This window comes from Cotesia typhae, unplaced genomic scaffold (genome assembly GCF_013202065.1).
Source record: "Cotesia typhae breed Kobodo isofemale line unplaced genomic scaffold, CoteBio_Ctyphae contig_44, whole genome shotgun sequence".
Lineage (NCBI taxonomy): Eukaryota > Metazoa > Arthropoda > Insecta > Hymenoptera > Braconidae > Cotesia > Cotesia typhae.
The window spans coordinates 2860844-2884470 of NW_027423753.1; the positions used below are offsets into that span (position 1 = coordinate 2860844).

A 23627-nucleotide genomic window follows, 5' to 3' on the forward strand; every position below is an offset into this window, starting at 1 on the left:
TATAACAACTTTGTTTTATTTACAGTCATTTTTTATTTATTATTTCAATTTTTATTTAATACAATAATTCAATAACATTAATTATGTGTATAATATTTTATTTTATTATTATTGTTGTTAATATTTTTGATATTATTATTATTTATTTATTTATTTATTAAAGATACAAATTTGAGGTGACACAGTCACATGATACAATCTTTGGTTCAATTATTTAAGAAGTTATTCTAGTCTATAGACACAAATTTTTAGTGTTTTTTTCCGGTTCGATAGAAAAAAATAAAAAATTTCTATGTCAAATTTTTTCACCAGATATTTATTAAATTTTAATATTATCTGAAATTTTTTTTCACCACAAATAACGCTGAGTATAATATGAGAAGATGTGCAGTGTAATTTTGTTTTTTTCATGTGTGTGCTAGTATTATTTTTCATTTTCAAAATTTCAATAAATATCTAGTGAAGAAATGAATATTAAAAATCTTTTACATTTAAAAATTTTAAAAATTAACTGTCTGTAGATTAAAATAAGCCCTTAAATAAAACAATAAAATCACCTTTATAAATCTTCATAAATACTTCAAGTCTTAATTAAATAAATATATTATATATAGATATAATTTTATTAATGATTAAATTACTTCATAATATTAAAATAAAATCTTAAATCTTCAATATTTAAATATTCAATTATCTCTCGGTTTCGCCTTCCACCATTTAGGAATCCATCCTCTGATATCTTTCTCAACTTGCCGATAAATAAGAAGAAATATAAACGGAATCGCAAATAGTTCATTTTTAAACAAATAAAGATAAATAGCAGCCATAAGAATAATCAAATCAATAACATAGCTAACCGAAGACCTGACATTTAAATGAGCTTCAGCCATCAGTCTTTCACTGATAACAGCGCCTGAAGATTCTAAATTGCCCTTATCAGGTCTCTCGTAAGACCTCGAGTTTCTCCTGAATTTCTCCGGTCTCTCCCTATTAATTTTCTTCCCCACACTCTGCGGAACCCGCTGGGAAGTTTCCGAGTCACTGGGACTAACATCAACAGCTCTGAATCTCTCCCTAGAACTATTTCTCGAAGAAATCTTTCTCATCTCTCCTCTCTGCTTCGAAGAAGATCTCGAGCCAGCTTCTCTATCTCTCGAAATCTCCCGCTTCCTTGTCCTAGAAGAAGATCTCGACGTACCACCTTGTTCCTTCGCCACTTCTGGCATTCTGGTTTTCGATGACGACCTCGAAACATTTCCTCTTTCCCCCGAAACATTCCTAGATCTCGGTGTTGGCGTTTCATTTCTCGAAATTCGTCTGCTGGATCTCAAATTTTCCTGCACTGAAGTTCCGCTTGGAATTGAAGAAGAAATATAACTATTAACAGTTAAATTATTATTTCTTCTTCTTCCTCCTATTTCTTCTTCTTTTTTAATCGAAATATTTTCCATTTGTTTTGTCTGATCAGTCGAACTTGGAATCAGTCCAAAATCTACTTTATTATTCTGCTTATTATTATTATTATTATTATTATTATTATTATTATTATTATTATTATTATTATTATTATTATTATTATTATTATTATTATTATTATTATTATTATTATTATTATTATTATTATTATTATTATTATTATTATTATTATTATTATTATTAGTCATAGCTCCATTGGAAGTATTAGAAGTGTACCTAGTAACCGGATGAACAGCATGGCTCAAAGAATATTCCCGAACAATTTCCATATAATGATCAACAACAGCCTGTCTACCTTCCAGCTCTTCTTTTTCTTCAGCAGAAGATTTCTTCTCAATCACCGGCTTCTGATTGGACCGTCTCCTATTTTTGGCAACTTCAGCAGCGTTTAGAAGACTCGCATTGTCACTGTCCAGCTCTGACATAACAGGAGTGTTAGTAACTGCTCCATCGGACAAATCAGCCGTTGATTTCTTCCTCAAAGTAACTGGAGGTTCCACAGGAGCTTCTTTTTTCTCCTCTCCAGAATTTTTCTGACGATCTACGATCGGTTTTTCCGGAGGAATAGGCCTTCCGAAGCTATTAAGAGGAACTGGATCTTCCTCCGTGCGTTTCTTCAGGATTGACTTTGGCTGAATGTTATTACTATTGTTATTGGTATTATTATTAGGACTGACATTGTAAAAAGGCCTAGGTTGGACAGAAGTGTCTTGGACGACTCTGTACTCGGGATCAGGAGGTGGGACGTAGAGAATAGGCCGCCCACGCGGGTGGTAAGTGTCCTCCTCGTCCATAATCGGCTGAGCGAGAATCCTGGACTTGAGGGTCCTCAAGTCTTCGCTGCTGTCGCTCTCGGGCTCAGACTCCGCGTCAGTAGACTCTTCATAGTCATCAGCGACAATTGAATTGTACGCAATTTCTCTGTCAGGAGTTTTGACGTCGCGCCGGTACTCAATGCGGGTGAAAGATTCTTCGGAAGTCTCCAGGATGTATTCTTCCGCGTGATGTTCCGGAACCAACGGCATGTTTTTATCGTCCCAGTGATGCAAGCCAGCAAGAGTGGGAGATGCAGGCTGGAGAACTTCTCTCGGCTCTTCCAGAGCAGGATCTTCGTGCAAATTAGGATCCGAGGCAATGATCTGAGGCGCGGGTAGCATCAGGCTGGGAGGAAATCCACGTAATTGTGGAGAAGTTTGGCCTTCGCTGGAACGCCTGCGGGTCCACTTGTTTTTCCCCTGAGTTGGAGAGCCTGAAGATAGTCTTCTTTTCAACCGGGTGCTTCTTAGACGTCCGGAGATGAAGTCTAGGCCTTCTTTGGGCTTGTCAACCACTGAGTCGCTCTTTTTAGCCGCCTCGGCCTCCTCGACAGCCACTGCTTTGTAAAATCGCTCCATTGCACGCTCGTGCAGCAGCTCTGTTGAACTTACAGCTTCGCGGAGGATTTCTACCACTTGGTGGTTCGCGCTGAATAATTCCGGCAATGACAGTGACATTGGGGGTGGAAGTAAGTCTTCGTCATTCTCTTTAGCATCGGCTTCGCCTTCAGAAGCTGATCTGGCCAGCGGATTTCTCTTTCCTGTTTCTTCGTCTGGGTAGAGTACGAGCATTATTTCAGAACTACCTCGGAATTTTGTGTCATCTTCATCTTCTGTAGCCTCGCGGGGTAAAACGGGCCGGGAAGGTTTGTTCACACGGTTTTCTTCTTTTTGAGTTTGAATTGGCGGTAATGGAGACGGGGATTTTTCTATTGGTAGTACATATGGTCTTTCGAAACTGTCTATCGTGGCTTGTCTTGTAAGCACTGGAGGACTTGGTTTTTTTTCTGGTACAATGATTGTCTGGAAAAAAATTTTTAAATCAATTAAATTAGATTGATTATAAAAAAATTTTTTTTTTTAATTACAATTATTGTGAGACATTTTAAAATTTAATCTAATTAAAATTTTTGAAAAATAAAATGATGAAAAATTGATAAGATGAATAATTATTATTATTGACTACTTATTTTATGGAAATTTAAAAAATAAAATTTACCTGGTGCCTTTCCTTTATCTCATCCTCCGGAGGCGAGTGTTGAACCTTGTCTCGCTTAGTTCTTGGTCTCGCCGGCACAACCGGTGTATCATCGTCTTCAAGAGGCTTCTCGAGATGCAAAAAAACGGTATCTGAAAAAGTAACTCTGCTATCAGCACGTGGGGGTTTGGGTGGCGCGCCTAAAACTAATTTATGTGCGGATGCTGATCTGGAAGGCGGAGTCTGAAATTCATTAGCATGACTATCACGAATCGCTTCTTCACGTGTTAAGCTACGAGTTCTCTTAGCCGGTTCACTTTGATCACGTCTTTCAGTTCTGCCTCGGTGGATCTCTCGTTGACTTTGTGATTTATCTGGTCGTAAAGGTGGTGCATGTATTCTAAAAAAAAATTTTAATTAACACATGGTATCAAATCAAATTATAGTTTAGAAAAATTAAAAATACAATTCAGTAGCAATTTTATTTAAAAAAAAAACTTGGCAGATATTTTTAAAATTAGAGTTATTAAAAAAAAATATTTAAAAATGCAACCCACACTTTTTTTGCAGTAAAAAGAATTTTTTTTTTTGGTAATTAAATCTAAACAAAATATTTACCCTCGTTTTGGGTCTGGAATGAAGATGACATCACTTTCTTCACTTGGATCACTAACACCATATGGGTTTTCAGCTTTAACGCGAAATTTATACTCTGAGCCCTCAATGAGCTCGCTCAAGGTTGTCGTTGGTTGCCGGCAAGTTGCAGCTTTTAGCCAGACGTCCCAACCAATCTGAATAAAACAAGTCCAATATAAATTACTTAAAAGATTTATTGCTCCGACAAAAAATTTATTTTTAGCAAACTTACCCGATAATACTCGATAATATATGTCCCTATTTTGCAGCCACCATCATCTTCAGGTTCGCTCCAAGACAATGTTACGGATCTGCCCAAGGTCATTGCAATTTTTGCCTTTCCTGGTGCTGATGGACGATCTAGTAGTCAAATATTACACATTAATTACAATATTAATTAAAAATTTAAAAATTTAAAAATTTTAATAATAATAATAATAATAATTAAATAAAATAAATGACCTGTAACAGTGACAAGAAATGAGACGATATCTTCACCAAGCTTATTAACAGCTTTCACAGTGTACTCTCCGCGGTCTTTTCTCCTAGCCGCAGGTATCCTCATTGAGCACTCTCCACTGTCAGCCGCATCAATAATATGTCTATCATCTGGTTTTATAACTTCACCGTCGTGTAACCAGGTGACATTAGGCACAGGTTTCCCTGCTATGGATACTTTCAGTCTGATTGCTTCATCTTGCTCGAAGAGAAGTCCGTCTTCGTACTGCCTGGGAAGCCGTATTCGTGGTGCAGCTACAAATTTAATCAAAAATTGAATTATTATTCAATTATTATCATGAAAATGTCAAGATAATTTAATCTTTCTTCTTCTTCTTCTTCTTCTTACCTTCGAGAATAAGTTTCGCGCGCGTACTAATGTGCCCAGCACGATTCGTAGCCGTGCATTTTATTTCACCTTCATCATTCAACGCTGTTTGATGGATAAGAAGTGTACTTTTACCGTTTTCTGTGACTATTCTTGTTCTTCTACTGCTAAAAATTTCAAAACTGTCTTTGAACCATGAAATTTTTGGAATTGGTAACCCGGAAAATTTTACAACAAATTCTGCCTGTAATAAAATTAAAAAAATTAATTTAAAAGATGATTCGTTTAGAAGCAATAGATTTCTATGAGATCGACCAATGATTCAATTACCTGTTCATTTTCAAGTGCAGTTGTGTCTTTAAGTTCCAATTCAAAGTGTGGTATAGTAGCTGCCGATCTTTGAAGCGTAACTGTCAGCGGATCTGACAGTTCACTCGGTTGAGAGATTCCTAAGCTATTTTGCGCTCTCACGCGAAACTGATACCTCCATCCTGGTTCTAGTCCACTGAGAGTCAACTCCGGAAATGGACAAAGATTTGGCGATGATCTGACCCAATGGGGTGACCCCATGCGTCGGTGTTCTACTAAATATCCGATTATCGGAGCACCGCCATTACTTGGCGATCGTTCCCAGCGAATAGCGACAATGTCCGGTTGAGCGTCGTCTGACGATCCAGGAATTAGAACTGGCTTTCCAGGGGGCGCTGGGACTCCTAAAAAAATCCTAAATTAATATCATCTTCATAATAAATTTTTAAGATTTTTTTAAACAAACTATATTGAAAAAAAAATTTTTAAATAGAAATTTTTTAAATAATTTTTCAATGCTAATTTATTTTTTTAATAAAACCATAAATGGTCATGATAATGAATTAAATTAATGAAGATATATCTAATAATTTTTACAATTTTTTTAAGTAGAAAATTATTACAAAAAAAAAAATAATAAGAAATTCTAAAAATTTATTAATAAAATTTGTTTAATCATTTTTTTTTCATATTAATTTATTAAAAAAAAAAAAAACTCCAAAAATTGTTATGATACTGAAAAAAGTAGGAAAAATTTTTATGAGAAATTATTATCGCAAAAAAAAATTAAAAAAATAAAATTACCCACAAAAAATAAATTTTTTGAGCCAAGAAAATTTTAAAGAAAACAAAATTTATTTTGGAGCAAGAAGAAATTTTCTTGGCTCAAGAAACTTTTGACTTCATTCAAAAAATTTTCAATCTTCCTTAATATTTTCTTGAGCCAAGAAAATTTACACTCCAATCAATAATTAAAAAAATTTTTTTTTTAATTTTCTCAGTATTAATCAATTCATTAAATAAAATAAAAAATTTTTCAAACTTCTTTCTAATTTTAGTATCAAAAAAAATTTTTCTAAATGTCTGGTGATCTAAGTATAATTATATAAATGAATAAAAAATTAAGAAGAAATAATCCGTCAAAAAACACCAGGCTACACAATAATTCCATCTCGTCTTACAGCGTCTCCAACACAATCGCGCACGTGGATCCAAAAATAAAACGGAAAACGGTTTGGCAAGCTCGAGACCACTGGCTAGTTTCTTCTCAGTCTTTCTCTTGTATTCCCTGGATCCCTTTCCCCTTTTAGATGTTGTATTGCCAGAAGAAGAAAGAGAGGAATAAAAAATGAAAATAAAAAAAAGATTTGTATCGACTGATTACTGCACGAATGTAAAGGCGTCGTTGAATTATTAAGAATAAATAAAAGTATACTAGACATGTTTACAAAAAATCAAAAAAATAAAATTCCCCTTAAGTAATCAATGAAGAAAATAAAAAGCATTGGTGTCTTTTTATAAAAGCGATGATCTAAATATTTATAGTGAAACAGTGAAAGAATGAATATACGTAAAGTTGGAATGCCTAGAAGAGAGCTAGTAAAATTCCGGGTCACTTTGAGTTTGAGTGTTTCGTTCGCGGCCAAATGATGCGCTCTCGTTATAGATACGAAAGTGTTATATTATAGTATAGATGCTCTGTTATAGACGACAATGCACCTAACTAACCACCAGACAGTTAAGCTAGCTACATGTATTTATATGTAAGTATATTTATATATTTATATATTTATCAGACAATAAAGTTAAAAATTAATCTAAATCTACATCTGTCTTGACGCAGTTTATCACCAGTCACACGTCGTACCTGGACCACCCCAGTGGACTCTCTTGGAGTTACTTCCGGTGGAAGTTGATAGTCTTCTTGCATTTTTAGCTGATGCATTCCCCATTGCATCTAACTGGCTCTTTTTCTGATCAAGACGATGAAGATGATGATGAAGATGAGATCACCGTTGTGAATTCAACCTCACATGCACCATTTGCTTTTATATTTATATCTGCTGACCAGTAGATCAAAGGAAGAAATAATGATGGTGATGATGATGAAGATGATGATGATGATGGAGACTAGCTCAAATGAGCTGCTCTTCTGTTGCTTCACTCCTCCACCTTGGTTATAATAGTAAAACTAACTCGCGGGTCTCTCGATATAGCGCGGAGCCTCGGGGCAGCACTGGCTCTTGGGAAAAACGAATGCTCGGGTGAGAGCTTATACTTGCGCAGACTCCGAAGGTGATATACCCACACTGGCCAACTACATTAACTGCCGGCACTGAAAAATCAAATTAGGGTTTTAAATCAAAAAGAAACTTTTGTGTATATAATTTGGATAATATCTAACACTTACTTTGTTCAAGAAGAAATATTTGGAGTTATTTTTTAGGTTTTTATTAAACAGATTCTTGGAGAATATTTTGGTTGTTTGAAGAATACATTTTTTTAAATTGCGAGATTTGTAGTTGACACTTGTTGCATTAATGTTTGATTTTTTCAATGAGATTATTCCGTCAAAATTTAACTTTTATTTTAGTGCAACGTTTCGGAGTTTATTACTCCTTCTTTAGCTGTCTGTGGAAAAAATAATACTGAAGTTTTTGCGGTCAGCTGTCAATTTTAAAAATATTTTTAATAAATTAATTACAGTAAGTAATAAAATGATTCTAAAAATTTTCACTTGTAATTTTTATTAATTTTCACTTGTAAAACTTTTTAATTGAATTTTTTTTTAATAATTTAATTGCTATAAAATTCTAAAAAAATTTATAACCACTGTCAGCTTTAGTGTTATATGGAATCGTATAAATTTAGTAAATTTTTGGGTAATTTTTTTGTTTCAGGGTCATGAAAGTTTTTGAAAATTAAAATTTTGAAAATTTTTTTTTTTTTTTTTTTTTTTTTTTTTTTTTTTTTTTCAAGCTATTTTAGTTCATAGCAGATTAATGAAAACAATAATAAAATTTTGTAAAAATAAAATTACAATTACTTCATAAAGACATACTGTCAGAAAATTGTTTATTTTTGAATACTTATTCAAAAATAATTTAGTATAATCTGGATTATGTTTGATACTCTGAAATTTTTTTTAGCTTTCATAAAAACTTTTAGTTTCACTAAAATATATTTACAACTCCGAAAAGTAAAAGAGTCCTTTGTGTGACCCAAGTGTAAGAGTCCGGGGTCATAAAACAGAGGTAGGTCTTACTTTTCCCTTTCGAAAATATTTTTCAACTAAATATTAAGTTTCCTTGAACATAAAATCTAAATTACGTTAAAGTTAGCTGTGACGACAATTTTTTAATTTTCTTTAACAAAAAAATTATTTTTAAAAAATTGCATTTTTAATTTATTAAAATTTCTACAAGTCCATTTTTTTAATAATTTTTTGCTATAATTTATTTGTTAAAAAAAATTAAAACAATTTTGAAGTGACAGCTAAATTAAATGTTATAAATCTAAGCATAAAGTAAAATACTAGAATAAAAATAATTTGTAAAATAAGATTGAATTTTTGGTCAGAGAAATTCAACAAAACCATTTGTTCCAATTTTTACAACAATTTATTTCTTCTTTCAAATTATTTATACATTTCTTCTTTATCCTTATTTTAGAATGTTTTTTTTTTTATCATTATATATGAAATGGGTTAAATAAAATAAATTATAAAGAAGAAATCCTGCAAAGTATCACAAAATAAAACATTAACAATAAAAAAACTCCATTTTAGTACTTTAAATCGGCGAAATATTAACGGAGTAAGAAACTAACAATTTAAATCAATTGGTCAAGGTTCCGTTATGTTAAAAAATTTTTTGCACTTCATATAAAACCGGTAACTGATCCTGGCTGATCTGCTCTAAACAAAAAGTCTAAAAAAAATAATCTAGTGAAAAGAAGAAAATTCAATTGATAAAAAAAGGTAAGTCATATATTCTTCCCATAAATACATACCTTATTAATATGCCGTGTATTAATCTGGATGTACATTATTATATACATTGTACCTAAGATCTTGATGTCATTGATGCCCATTTAATTTGATTCTGTTTTCTGCATAGTAGAGACCGGAGTTGGCTCCAAGTCGGTCGGCACCTTTCGCCGGCAATCGAGAGAGTGGCACGTGGAAGAGAAAGAGACTCCGGTGTGTATCTACAGTATTATATTATATGCTATGCCGAGTGATAAAGAGAAGAAAAAGGTGCGCCAAATGCGGAAGAGAAGGGACAAGATGTAAGACACAAACACAGGTTTACACACTACACACTCTCCTTATATTATTACCTGACTGTGACTCTGAGTCTGAGTTAAGTTACTGAATGCGCGGCAAAGGAGATTCAACAGTATGTTGTATATTCTCTTCATAATCGGTGCCGGTGTACCGTTGCTTTTTCAATGAAGATTGCTTTTAAGTTTTCCTCCCGTTTCCCTCTTAGTGGTACACGACAGATCTTACTAAGGAAGCTGGAGAAGACACTCACTCAGTAACGCGTAAAAACCGAATGTTGTTCTCTTCTGTGTTGTGTGTAAATATTTTATTCTGTTATTTTTATTAATAATATTTTTTCTTATTTTTTTTTTAAATCAACGTCATCTTTGTAAATGTTTTATTGAATAACACTGAAGTTGACAGACATTTGAAATTTTTTTAGAATTTTATAACAATTTAAATGACACTGAAGTTGCCAGACATTAAAAATTATTTTTATATTTTATAATAATGCAATTATTTAAAAACAAATAATAATTAAAAAGTTTCACATGTCAAAATTAATAAAAATAATAAGTGAAAATTTTTAGAAGCATTTTTTTATTGTCAATTAAATTGTTATGAAAAAAATTTATTAAAAAAATTTCACATGTTAAAATTAAAGAAAATTAGCAGTAAAAATTTTTAAAAACACTTTTAGTGTTGTAATTTATATTTTAAAAATTAATAGTTTCTTTTTCATGAAAAAGAAGTTAGCCGATATTTCAAAATTTTTAGAAATTTTTTTTTTTTTAAATTCCACTAAAAATAAATTAATAAAAAAATTTCACATGTAAAAAACTTGAAAAACTATAAGTGCAATTTTTTTAGAAATATCTTTTTAGTTGTAATTTAATTATTAAAAAAAAATTAAAAATTTTTAGACGTCTGCTAACTTCAGTATTATTTTATTTTTTGTTTTAAAATTTTTTTTTTCAGAATTTAAAACAATGTGATGTCAACCTTTGTATTATATACTGTGTTTATATTTCTTCTTCAATGTTAAATAATGCTTGAATGGATAAATTAGTAACTTGATCCTCTTAAATGACGAAATTTAATTCCAGTGCTGTCATGTATGTATTTTAAATAAATAAAATCCGAGTAAAGATGAATAGAATAGAATGTGAAAGTGAATAAGTACATAATATAAAACATAAACTGACATTGAATGTAAAATGTAAAGATATTTTTTTTTTTAATCAGTGTAATGTGGTGTACAGTAGTTAAAGCAACTTGTTGAGGGATATAGCCACTGTGAGAATCGAAAAAATAGGTGATTTTTATGATATTGTTAAATATTAAAGTTAGCTGTCACTATTATAATTTTTTTTAATAAATAAATTTGCTCCGAAAAATTATTTCTGAAAAATTGCATTTTTTACTTTTTTAATTTTCTAAATATCAATTTTTTTTTTGCTATAATTTATTTGTTAAAAATGTTTTTAATTAATTATTATCTGCTAAATTGATTCTCATTAGTTAAATTATTATTAAAAAATTTACTTAAACAGTTTTACATGTAAAAATTAATAAAAATTACAAGTGAAAATTTTTAGAAGCATTCCCACAAATGGCTATCTCCCTAAATTGTGTATTTAATTTATGAAAATTAATTTAGCAGATATTTGATCATTTTAAAAATTTTTTTTAACAACTAAATTATGGCAAAAAAATTGACATTTAGAAATTTAAAAAAATTAAAAATGCAATTTTTTAGAATTAATTTAACTGTTGAATAAAATTAAAAATTGATCAAGTGACAGCTAACTTTAATGAGATATTTAATTAAATTTAATTATTTACAGTTAATCATGCCTAAAAAAGGCCACTTGAGAAGAAATAGTAACACGCAATGAGAGTTATACTGTGATGTTGTTTTCAAAAAATAAAAACAACAAATCATTAGGCAACTGGGGCATTGGATGGAAAATTACAGTTTATATGCCAGTTAGAACATGAACGGTTGATAATCGGCACGTGGTATTTTACTATGACGATCTGTGAACCAGTTTATTGAAAACACGACACCAGCTTGTCATAGATCTAGATAAAAATATTTATTTTGTTAAATTAAAATTATTTTCCGAGTTTTTTGGAGTTACATTACATTACCTGTAACAAATTACGGATTTAATTGTGTTTATCAGTACATTGGAATTTAGGATATTTTAAGAGATGAGTGAATGTCGTAATCTGAAGGTCGTTGACGTCCGGGAGACACTTGACTCAAAGTTGGCTTATCTGCCTGGCGGAAGAGATCGAGAAGGCAAGCCTATTCTTGTTGTTGATGTCCCGATCTACTCATCCGATGAATCTGTTGCTGACAATAAATTGGAAAAGCTTTTGGCTTATCTTCTTTCGACGTTCAAGTAAAATTATATTAAATTTTAATCATTTGTGATTAATGATAAATGACAATTATTAATTAAAGATTATGTATTTTAGCGATGAGACAAAGAAGAATGGAATTTCATTGATTATGGATGCGAGAAAAGGATCCTGGAGAGTGGCCAGGTCGTATATCCAAAGGTCCATGAACGTAGTGGGGAAATATGCAGCTCGTATGATTGTTATTCGACCTGATAGCTTCTGGGAGAAACGAGTTGATAACTGCACCAAGTCTTGGAAGGACGGCGAGGTATTGCGGTCTTGTATACTTAAATGCTACTGTTAATTTTATTGTTAAGAATAAATAATCTAGTCGATTTATACGATGTGGATATCTAATCACAATAGTGAACGGTTTATGTGTCATATATGGATAGGGGATATAGAAACTTAAACTATCTAGTATTTTATCTGAATAGGAAACGAAGATTAAAATTTTTTTTTTTTTTTATTTATTTTTACAGCCCATTTATATTTCTATCACGAGATTATATTCTTATGTGGATACCGCTCAAGTTTCATGTGATTTAGGAGGGACTAAGGCCTATGATCACTATGACTGGATTCAAATGCGTGTTGTAAGTATTTTTTAATTTATTATTATTATTCATGACAAATTTTATAAATTATTTATTAAACTATTAATTATTTATTTTTCTAATTTTTAATTAAAATACGATGTAAATTTTATTATTATTATTTTTTTCATTTCATGAAGAATTATTGAAATTATTATTACTTAAAAAAAAAAAAATCATAAATTATTTGCTATTAGCCATTTCTTCTTTAATTTATAGGTTTATATATGCTGTAAGTTTTCTCCATATTACTCCTATTTCTTCTTTATTATTTTATTTTATGTAGGTATAATATTATTATTGTTATTATACAAAAAGGAATAATTCTTGATTCTAGAATAAATTTTTTTAAGTTAAGAAAATTTTTTCTTACTATAAAATAACTACACAGAAAAAAAATTTTTGAACAAAAAAAATTGTAAGGAAGACCGAAGTTATTTTGGAGCAAGAAGGAATTTTCTTGGTTTAAAAAAATTTAACTTTGTTCAAGAAATTTTCAATCGTCCTTAAGATTTTCTTGATTTAAGAAAATTTACGTTTGACTCAGGACTTTTTTGCTTTCTGTGTACGATCTTTATTATTATTTATAGATTAATCAATATGGAATTTTTTTTTGAATTTATTTAATTTTATACAAGTAATATTATTATTATTATTATCCAAATTATTAAGAGAATGAGCAAAATTTTGTGGTATATATAATTAAAAACGTCAATAGTTAAAAAGCACAGTGCAATTTAACAAAATTCATTATTTAATAAAGTAAAAATTTATTTATTTTAGTGACTGCAAGGTTGCTAGTTATTATTATTACTATTATTATTTACTTTTAAAATAATTGTAAATTTTTTTTATTTATTTTATTCAGAGGGTAGAAGATTATGAAAAGAGTACAGCAGAATTAATTTCAAAACTTACGGAGTTTAAAGCCAAATTAAAAGACTTTGGAAAAATTGATGAAACTAACGATGAAGAAAAGAGCGTTGAGTTTTATGTAGAAAACAGAGATGAATTGGAAGTGATGTGTCGTTATATTTTACATGAAGGTCTGACACTCACTTTTGTAAAGAAGAAATGATTTGTTTGATTGAAATAATTGGTTTTACTTCTATTTAACTTACAGGGCGAATTCTGGCGAGTGATATGAGTAGTGAAACCTCTCAGGATATTCAGGACACCATACACAGAATTCATGACCTTCTAGATATGATTGAATCAAATCAAGTGAGTTGATTAGATATATTGTGAGGTTACAGACTTGAATTAGATTGAAAATTTAATTAAATAATTTTATGATTACTAGATTGACGTGGAAAATAGTTGGATTGAGATGACCACTAATTTAACATTAATGAAAGAAATAAAAGACATTGAACAAGGTATTAATCGAGTAACCAATTGGATTCTTGGTCCTGCTGACGCCATGCTCAATTTTCATAGCAATGTTGGTTTCGATGTCGCTTCTTCAGAACTTTTACGACGCGAGCATGAAGAATTAGAACGAGAATGTAGAGTACGTTATAATCTACATTGTTAAGAGAAGAAAAAAAAATTTTGTGTCTTGACTTAAACAAGTATTTAAACTGCATTCGAAAAATGCACTATCTCTAAATACATAATTATGAAATGACCTTGTATCTCGTGAATTATTGACATTTTTAAAGATATAAGCCCATCCCGATGTTACACTCATCAAGACCTTTCATTTGAGTACCCACATCAATTTTTCATATATTTTATATATTTATATATATATTATATATATGTATATATGAAAAATATATCAAAAATGCATGTTGGTACTCAAATGAAAGCTCTCGATGAGTACAGCATCAGGATGAGCTTATATTTTTAAAAACGTCAATATTTAAAAAAGTACAGTGCAATTTAACAAAATTTATTATTTAGTAAAAAAAAATTCTAATTTTTTTTTACTAAACAAGTCACGGCAGTCACATAATGTGATGAATAATTGATGAAATATATTAATAAAATTTTTATGAAATTTATTGCTTGCAGGTAACTTATGCCAGATATACGCAACTTACTTTTAGAATAAATAAATTACCAGAGCACTGTTTAATTGAGAGCCTTAAAGCGCAAAAAGATTTCATGGATTTCGTGTGCAGAGGTTATGCCACAAGATTAGAAAGGCGAAGAAATATTTTAATTACTTGCCAACGATTTTTTCGTTTAGTTTCTGAGGTAAGGAGTTTTAATTGTAATTTTATAGAATTAAGCATTGCTCAATATTGTTGTTCCTTACAACTGAATAATATAATTTATTTTAATTGCAGTATTTTGACAAAACCAGTGAAGTCTTTGACAAAATGATTATGGGAAATAGAGCGTGTAATTCTTTTGAAGCTGAAGCTAAATTGATGCATTTAGAAGCTAGTCAATTAAATTTAGGTGATTAAACAAAATTATAAATTTTTTTTTTAATTATTTATTAATACTGAAAAAAAAATTTTTTCTATCTTTTGTTATTATCATGAAATAAGTATAATAATAATTTTTTTAAAGATGGAATATTACAAGATTTAATCAGAGAAGGAGAAAAATTTTCCGAACTAATGTCGATGCCCGTTAAAAATGCATTAGGCCGAGATGTCAAAGTGGAATATGCAGAAGACATAACAAATGTTACAGATATATTGGACGCGACAAATGCCCGGAAGAATATATTTAACGATTCTGTGGAACTACAAAAATTAACACTCAAACAAACTATTTCGATTTGTACCTACGAAACAGATGCCGACCAGTCAATTAAATGGCTGAGTGATTTATTCAATGTGTTGATTAAAAATTACACTGAAGTAGGCTGTAACATCACTGAAATCCAGAAGCAAAAAGATGATTTGCAAAATTTTGAAGAAATTTCACAAGTTAGTAAATTTAACATGTCAATTTTACCGTACAGATAATTAATAAACATTATCATCAAAAATAGCTTAACTCTCAACATTTGTATTTAAAGGGTGCGTTCGAGTATGGCTGCCAATTATTAAATGGAGCAAGAATACTTCGGACTTCTTGCAGATTGAGCTTAGACACCAATGCAAGTTTATTCTCTCAACTAAGAGAAGCTTGGCGGCGCATTAAGTCTGTGAGTCAGAAACAGCTTACAAGACTCAGAGTTTGCACTATTTTTCATCGGAGTATTGATGAGGTTTACAACTTTTTTTTTTTTTTTTTTTTTTTTTAATTCAATTTTTAATTAAATTTTTATTTTTTATGCACAGCACTGTCGAAGATTGACTGATTTAATAAAAATAGCGAACAATTCGTTGTATTTAATAAATCAAAACAAGTCTGCATCTGAGGACGCTCTCAGTGATCATTCATCTAGCTCGGAGTCTCTGAAAGAAGTCACGGAAAATCGGGAAAAACTCCTAGTGTACATTGACAGAACTGTCAAGCTGGGAAGATTATTGACCACTAGTTTGAAGGAACCTCTTTGCTCCGAATCAAGGTGATGCAAAATACACCAATCAATTAATTATAAATTATCAATTAAGGGTTTTTTTTTTTTTTTTTTTTCCAAGCGAAAATTTTTTTAGAAACGTAAAAAAAAAAATCTGGAAAACAGTTTACTCTAAAGGCTATCCCTGCAACTTCGCGCTAATTCCATATTTAAGCGCTTAAAATTGCACTCAGGTGAAAATAAGTGAAAAATCAATATTTTCAACTTTTTTTCTATTCTGCTTGTTTTTACGGCTTATTTATAATAAAATATGTCGTGAAAAGAAAAAATAAAAATTTCGATAGTTTTTTGGCATTTAAAAGTTGGAAAAAAATGTTGGCTTCCATGTTTTTGGATAAAATTTATATTTTAACTTTTTTTTTGATGTTCTCAATATTTTTTTTTTTTAAAGTACATAAAAAAACAAACAATTAAAAAAAGAAATTTTAAATCACAATTTTCTAAAAAATATATAAATTTTTTTTGAAAATTTTTTTAAATTGTGATAATTAAATTTTTTTTTCTTAAAAATTGTTAATTTTTTTATGTATTTTTCTAAAAAAAATCTATCAAAAAAATCAAATAGAAATTTCGGTCAAAAAAATGAAAATTAAAATGATTGACCCCACTTTTAAATATTTAAAAAATTTTTAACAGAATTTTCAATCTAGAGCGAAAAAAAAAATTATAAAAAAAAAATGATTATATATTAAAAAATAACTGGAGAATTTTAGTAGCAAAAAAAGCGTCGCAGATTTGATTTTTATCAGGGATGAGGAAGAGGGTGTGTTTTGTGCTCCTTATATGGTGAAAGCGTAGGCGGGCTGAAGAAATAGTAGTAGTAGTAGTAATAATAGTAATAGCAATAATCTATGTATGAGAGCAAGAAAGAACGATGAGAGTACACAAGCGTCTATTGACGTCGGCGCCGTCGCCGTCAGTCTTACGACGGATAGGAAGGTAGGTTGCAGTCCACGCCTAGTACTCACACCATTGTTAGACGGTCCATCCGCGAAAGAGAAAGCCGGTTGTGATCACTGGCGCGCTCACGTGAGTAAGTAGACAAGTCAAATGTTCTGTTGACAAATCCATCACTCACATTAATATTTAATATTTGATATTTAATACAAACAGTTATTATGTTATTAGTATAACCAGTTATAATATTTGTTGTTATCAAATCTTAAGTAATATATTATATTATTATTTATTTTTTTACGCGTTAAACTAAAACAAGTTTTTACTTTTTCTAAGCTCCAGATTATCTCATTTACTTGACGTAATTTTCTCCGCAGCTAATCCTATTTTTGTCCTCTTGTCCCATCACCTTGTCCTCGTTTCCCAAAGTTATCTTCTAAGTATTCGAAAGTTTCCATTTTCCTCATAACTAAACAAAATTATCTTGGTTTTTATCATTTTTTTAAATTTTTATTTCTTCACTGGATTTTTTTTAAATGCTTTGAGTTAATAATTTTAATTAAAATAATTGTATAACGTAGGAAAAATATTTTTCGGATAAGTAAATGTTGTACGTAGTAAAAGTAGGACTTAAACGAAATTAGAACTCTACCTACGTCCACAAGATTCAGATACTTCTGTGAAGTGATATCAAACGAGCGTGGAATATATATTTTACCTACTGTCAAGTTTACGTAACTAGGATTTAACTGTATATTTAAATTCTTGATCGCACAAACTCGTTTCCGTGACTATACCCATTCACAGTTAGAAATACGCTTAAAAAAAAAAAAAAAATAACTTGATCTCTAATCTTTATTTCTTTACTTAATTATTTTTATTTATTTACTAAATTTTTTTTATGAATACAATGAGAAAAAAAAGTTATTTAGAAAATAATTAGCAATTTTGTAATTTATTTATTACGAAATGACCTTGTATCTTGTGAACTATTGACATTTTCAAAAATATAAGCTCATCCCGATGTTACACTCATCGAGACCTTTCATTTGAGTACCCACATCAATTTTTCATATATTTTATATATATTATATATATGTATATATGAAAAATATATCAAAATTCATGTGGGTACTCAAATGAAAGCTCTTGATGAGTGTAACATCGGGATGAGCTTATATCGTTAAAAACGTCAATATTTAAAAAAATTCATTATTTAATAAAGCTTAATTTTTTCTTAAAAAAAAATAAATTTTATTAACAAACACAATTTACATTTCTAGGATGTCGACGTCAAAAGAGGACGTATGTACTACAGAGTGCAGAAATTTATCAGCAATTGAAGCTATTTCGGAAAAACTTGCTGAAGTAACGAGACTCGCAGAAAAATTAGACGCTAAATTGGACGAAGCTGGCGTGAGAGTTAAATTCACGAAGGATGAAAAAGATAAAATAGAGAGCATTGAATTTTCATCGATCCTTACTGGCAGTCCGTCTTCACTTGGTACGGTAATTGAATTACCTCGTAAAGACTCTGGTGTTATTAATAATAATGACAACCATAATGAAGATGATGATGATCATAATGATAATGAGGAGTTGTTATACGAAGAAAATAAGCTAAGGCCCAATGGGATAAATAATAATGGAGTTTGCGATGAAAATACTTCTGAGTATCATAAAACTAATAATGATGTTCAACAAGTAAATGCGTCGGAAACGGAAGAAATAAATACCGAAGAGTACACGACTGCAACCGAATGTTCATTGACACCAGTTGCAAGATCTCGTAGTGAATCTTTCGTAACAATATCAGAGTGTGATGACATTATATCTGATTTATATCGGTATGTATATTTAAAAACATAAGTGTGTTGTTTATATAAATATATAGATATATATTGATATTAAAAGTATATTTATATTAATGAGCGTTTGGTTCGACCAGAAGCCTGCTATAATCTATACTATTCAGAAAGGGTTCTAAGAAGTGAATTTATTTTCAGAGTGGAGGGAGTTGGAAACCTGGAGTATCAGGTCGTCGATGGTTTAGTAATGTTTGAAACGTCTGGGCTTGTTGATCAACTTAAGAAGATGAGTAAATCGCCGGAATTAATAGTTGATATCAATCAAAATGTTCCAGACGTTAAGAAGACTAATGCCACTTCAATTATTGAAACTGTTGAGGTTTTTATTTTTTATTTATTATTATTATTATTATTATTATTGTGATTTTTTTTTTTTTATATTAAAAAGCATTTATTATTGTAAGCCAACTTTTCCGATGCCAGCGATGATGATAGAATAATTCAATTTTCATTTATAAAAAATTTTCACCACACTATTGTCGGTATAGCACTCATACGATCTTCGGGTGAATATAAATAATAATTAAAAATTGTTAACGATCATTTTGATTAAGATTATGTAAAGATGTTATTTTTTACTCAGTATAACTTTTTTTGGCAACTGAAAAAATAATTGGGAAGGCCCAGACCAGGACTCGAACCTGGATCTTTTAGTTACGCGCCAATTACTATTCAGTTTACTACTCAATTACCTATTAAGATCCACTGAGTAATAATAATAATAATTATGATTATGAGTTTTATTTGTATGCCGTTTTTGGTATATTTCTTCTCCACTTTATTTCTTTCAAATTTTCTCCATATTATCAACCTTTTAGTAGATTTAATAATTTTGCTATATTTTGACTCAGTTCATCATCCCGATTCAGAATATACATATGGTTCAAAAGTTTATGTATATATAATTAGCGTGGTTATTGTTTGTAATTGCATCCTTTTTTAAAATACCCTTTAGGATTATTATTACTATTGTTATTGTTTTTGTTATTGAATATTATTTTATATTTCATTGGCAGGAAACCTCTGGGAAAGTTGTTAAAGAAGTAACGGAAGTAACAACTCTTCGTGTATCTCACGATACTAAATTTGGTGTTGCTTCTTATAAATTGACTTCTAATACCCTTACGGAGAATAAAGAGCACAAAAATGCCGCTGGTATTCTTAATGCAAGTCATCAATACATCAATGGGTGTTATAATGGAGTTCATCATGATGACAAAGGTATTTCTCTATGTTATTAATCATATATTATTATTATTATTTATTTTTTTTGTTCAATATTGTCGTCATTATAAAATATTTCTTCCCTGATACTCTAAGCTATTTCTTCATTAATAATATTTTTTTTTAATCAAGCAACTGCCCAAATTTTTAGTTATTAATATGATAAAATAAAGAAGAAATAAAAACATAATTTTTTTAATTATTCATCATATATATTCTTCTTTTAAATTAAAAATTATTAATATCTATTTCTTCCTGACAAAAAAAATCTGCCAGTAAAATCTTATTATGTATATTTTAAAATAAAGAAAAAATACAAGCCTAAATATTTCAATTTTTTATCTTACATATTTCTTCTTTTTAATTAAAAAATTTTTTGTTTATTTCTTCCTATGAAACACAAAAAATTTCTGTCTATAAAATCACATAAAGTATGTCAAAAAATAAAGAAGAAATATAGAAATAATTTCTTCTTTAATTTTAACATTTTGTCTGTGTATTTTGTTATAAAAAAAAAATAATCACTGAATTTTTAATTAATAAATAATATTTTTATAATAGATGCCAGTGCGCAGCATTCACGTGAAGAAATATCAATTTCTGAAGCAGACATTCCACCAAAGTTAGAAAACGGGCATGCGTGTCGGCATTCAAAAATAGTAAAAGAGTCAATGGGTGAATACAAATTAAAATTGCCTCCTGACGAGCTTAAAAATGTTAGATTTTTAGACACGAAGGGCAATAATGACAGCGGTATCGAGATGCCATCGAAGCATAACGAAAGATTAGAGACGAGCGAAGAAGAAGAAGAAGAAAATGATGATAATAACGAATATTTTGAAAAATTGAAAATGGTAAGCTGCACGCAAGTTGTCACTGATAATCAACCAGTGATTTTGCATGGTTTGCAGTGTGAGAATTGAGATAAAATTGCTTTTTAAAATTATACGCTCATCATTCTGTGCAATCAAGCATCCCGCCATTGTAATTTTTTTTGTTGTTAGATATTAATTCAGAATATTTTTTTGTTAACTTTACATTGTTTATATTTATGTTGAAACGTTTGTTATATTTTATTCTAAAAAAAAATTTATATATTGATAGAAATTATAACATTATATAATATATAAGAAGAGATAATATAAAATAATTACACAATAGTATTATGTGAAAGTGTTTAATGTAAGTTAGCAACCTTGCAGTTACTATGTGACTGCCGTAATTTGTGAACTATAAATAAATAAAATTTTGCTTTATTAATAATTAATTTTGTTAAATTGCACTGCACTTTTTTAACTATTGACGTTTTTAAAGATTTAAACTCATCCCGATGGTAGACTCATCAAGAGCTTTCATTTAAGTACCCACATGCATTTTCATATATTTTTCATATATAAATATATATAATATATATAAATATATGAAAAATTGACGTGGGTACTCGAATGAAAGGTCTCGATGAGTGTAACATCGGGATGAGCTTATATCTTCAAAAATGTCAATAGTTCACAAGATACAAGCTCTCTCTTAATTATGTATTTAGAAATAGAGCATAATTAATAAATTAAAAAAAAAAAAAAAAAAAAAAAAATAATAATAATAATGGAAGAAAATTAAATAAAGTAAATTAAACTTGGCATGATCTAAAAAATAATTTTATTAAAAATCTGATCAGAGTCACGTCTAGCACGCATACAGCCGTCCTTTTCTCGAGGATTACATTAAAGGTAAGATGGCTCAGGTAAAGAGGGACAAGCAACACACCAGAGTGGAGCCAGGTAGTGTGTATACAAACGCATAAAAAATAAATAAAGCTGAGTAGATAAGCATGAGCATGAGTTTAAATGAGACAGAGTAAAATCCCTCTCTCGTGAGCGTTCCCCTTACCGCGGAACTCTCAACAGCTCTAGAGGATCCCCCGAGCCCCGAGCTGAGAGCTTACTCTGTTTAGCGGCCTCCAGTTAGTGTCGGATGAGCCGGCTTGCCAGCCGGTTGTATACATCTACCTCGATAATAAAACGTGTGTGTTGTTGGCTTTTAATAAGTGATGTGACATGTGCGATCACCACGATAAAATAAATATCAGTGTTGTAGACGTTTAAAAATTTTTTATATCTCTCCTCGACTCCTTTTTTTACTTGGGCATACTCCAAAATTTGATATACATCATCTTTGTTTTTATTTCTTCTTTATTTTACTTCTTATTCATCTTCTTTATCTCGGTCTTTGTTAGTGGATCTGATACAGAGTAGAAACACTACACACAAGTATTGCGAAAGGTCGATTTGGTAATTGCTAAAAATGTACCGATGAATATAGATGGATGTTATCTATAGTTGTTGCTCACGTATGCTCACATACGTAATTTTATGTTGATCGCTTTATATATACGTAATATATATTTTTACTCTATATATAGATTGTTATTATTACTACCGGCATACTTCGGCAGACTTCTTAACACTTGAATTTTTATTATTGACTCATTAATTTCAATTTAATAATAATTATTGTTATTACCACCATCAAATATTTCTTCTTTGATATTCTAAGCTATTTCTTCTTTAAAAAAATATTTTTGTACCATGTGACAGCTCAATTTTTTCAATTATTACTTTTACATATTCTTCTTTTACATTAAAAAAATTTTTATTAACTTTTTCCTAAAAATCCAAAAAATTCCCATCAAATTATTTCATAAAACAAAGAAGAAATCCAAGTCTCAATTTTTTTTATTATTTTATATATTCTTCTTTCAAATTAAAAAATTTTTTATTAATTTCTTCTTATAAAAAAAAATTACTTGTTTGAAATTGTATAAAAATGTCATAAAATAAAGAAGAAATATTAGTCTTAATTTTTTCATTATTTTACATTTAAATAATTAATATCTATTTCTTCTTTAAAATTAAAAATAATTACTGTTTATTTTTTCCTATAAAAAAAAATGTCTGCCTATAAAATCATACAAAGTGTATCATAAAAAAAAAAAAGAAGACATATAAGCTCAAATCTTTGAATAATTTATCTTAAATTTCAAAAAATTATTTTCTATTTCTTCCTATAAATTAAAACAATTTCTATAAAATCATAAAACAAAAAAGAAAGTTAAGCATAAATCTTTTAATTCTTTTTTTATATTAAAAAAAAAAAATAACATTTATTTCTTCTCATTACTACCATAAATTTGTGCCTATAAAATGATATAAAGTATGTCATAAAGCAAAGAAGAAATATAAAAATAATTTTTTCTTCAATATTAATATTTTGTCTGGGGCTCTCGATATAAAAAATAAGTACATTACATAACGTAACAAATTTAAAAAGTTATTTATATTACAGAATAAAAAAAATGATATTTTTTAAATAAAAAATCCATCTGGCGGGTGGTGAGCATTATTAAATATTTTTCCATCGACCCGCGTTTCCTCGTTCATTCGGAGAACGCCTTCACCCAGTCGGTCCGGTTTTAAACTTGTGGTTCTCTCGCCCGCACACGTACGTATACGTCGATGACATCATACATACATTAAAGCGTGCACACACGCATCAACATTAACGATATGCGTGTAACGTGCAATGCCGGGAGAGTTAAAAAATAACATTTCATTCA

The 23627-nt window shown here is 29.6% G+C and overlaps 3 protein-coding genes across 7 annotated transcripts in view; 2 read left to right on the forward strand and 1 right to left on the reverse strand.

Moving 5' to 3' along the window:
- LOC141528689 (uncharacterized) lies at nt 1–17612 on the reverse strand. Of its 2 annotated transcripts, XM_074244874.1 has the most exons (10): nt 17249–17612; nt 7671–7891; nt 7128–7595; nt 5282–5664; nt 4973–5195; nt 4588–4878; nt 4358–4485; nt 4108–4280; nt 3511–3889; nt 1–3314 (listed from the first exon to the last, which is right to left on the reverse strand). In XM_074244874.1, the coding sequence occupies exons 3-10, from the start codon at nt 7210–7212 to the stop codon at nt 687–689; spliced, it is 4290 nt and encodes a 1429-aa protein (XP_074100975.1). In that variant the 5' UTR covers nt 7213–7595; nt 7671–7891; nt 17249–17612; the 3' UTR covers nt 1–686. The 2 variants fall into 2 exon arrangements, with proteins under 2 accessions (XP_074100975.1, XP_074100974.1); XM_074244873.1 differs by having other exon boundaries at nt 7128–7891.
- Nucleotides 9278–22405, forward strand: LOC141528692 (SEC14 domain and spectrin repeat-containing protein 1-B-like). Of its 4 annotated transcripts, XM_074244876.1 has the most exons (18): nt 9278–9843; nt 10506–10642; nt 10773–10842; nt 11375–11938; nt 12015–12207; nt 12422–12535; nt 13404–13581; nt 13659–13759; nt 13839–14048; nt 14555–14740; nt 14833–14947; nt 15062–15426; nt 15519–15710; nt 15784–16013; nt 18206–18769; nt 18929–19109; nt 19807–20011; nt 20576–22405. In XM_074244876.1, exons 4-18 carry the CDS (start codon nt 11745–11747, stop codon nt 20935–20937), a joined length of 3390 nt encoding a protein of 1129 aa, XP_074100977.1. In that variant the 5' UTR covers nt 9278–9843; nt 10506–10642; nt 10773–10842; nt 11375–11744; the 3' UTR covers nt 20938–22405. The 4 variants fall into 4 exon arrangements, with proteins under 4 accessions (XP_074100977.1, XP_074100980.1, XP_074100978.1 ...); XM_074244879.1 differs by lacking the exon at nt 10773–10842; XM_074244877.1 differs by having other exon boundaries at nt 9278–9839; nt 10506–10842.
- The window catches only part of LOC141528688 (uncharacterized), a 35672-nt gene continuing 34205 nt past the window's right edge, over nt 22161–23627 (forward strand). The window contains exon 1 of the mRNA XM_074244866.1: nt 22161–22302. The gene's annotated coding sequence lies outside the window, so the exon portion shown is untranslated. The remainder of the gene's footprint in view (nt 22303–23627) is intronic.

Coding starts and splice junctions, on each gene's coding strand:
- LOC141528689 (XM_074244874.1), bottom strand. CDS start 7,212: ATGGGGAATGCATCAGCTAAAAATGCAAGAAGACTATCAACTTCCACC. Junction 4,486..4,587: donor ATTTCTTGTCACTGTTACAG/GTCATTTATTTT, acceptor TTTGACTACTAG/ATCGTCCATCAGCACCAGGA. Junction 3,315..3,510: donor AGATAAAGGAAAGGCACCAG/GTAAATTTTATT, acceptor ATTTTTTTCCAG/ACAATCATTGTACCAGAAAA.
- LOC141528692 (XM_074244876.1), top strand. CDS start 11,745: ATGAGTGAATGTCGTAATCTGAAGGTCGTTGACGTCCGGGAGACACTT. Junction 12,536..13,403: donor ACTGGATTCAAATGCGTGTT/GTAAGTATTTTT, acceptor TATTTTATTCAG/AGGGTAGAAGATTATGAAAA. Junction 13,582..13,658: donor TCGTTATATTTTACATGAAG/GTCTGACACTCA, acceptor TTTAACTTACAG/GGCGAATTCTGGCGAGTGAT.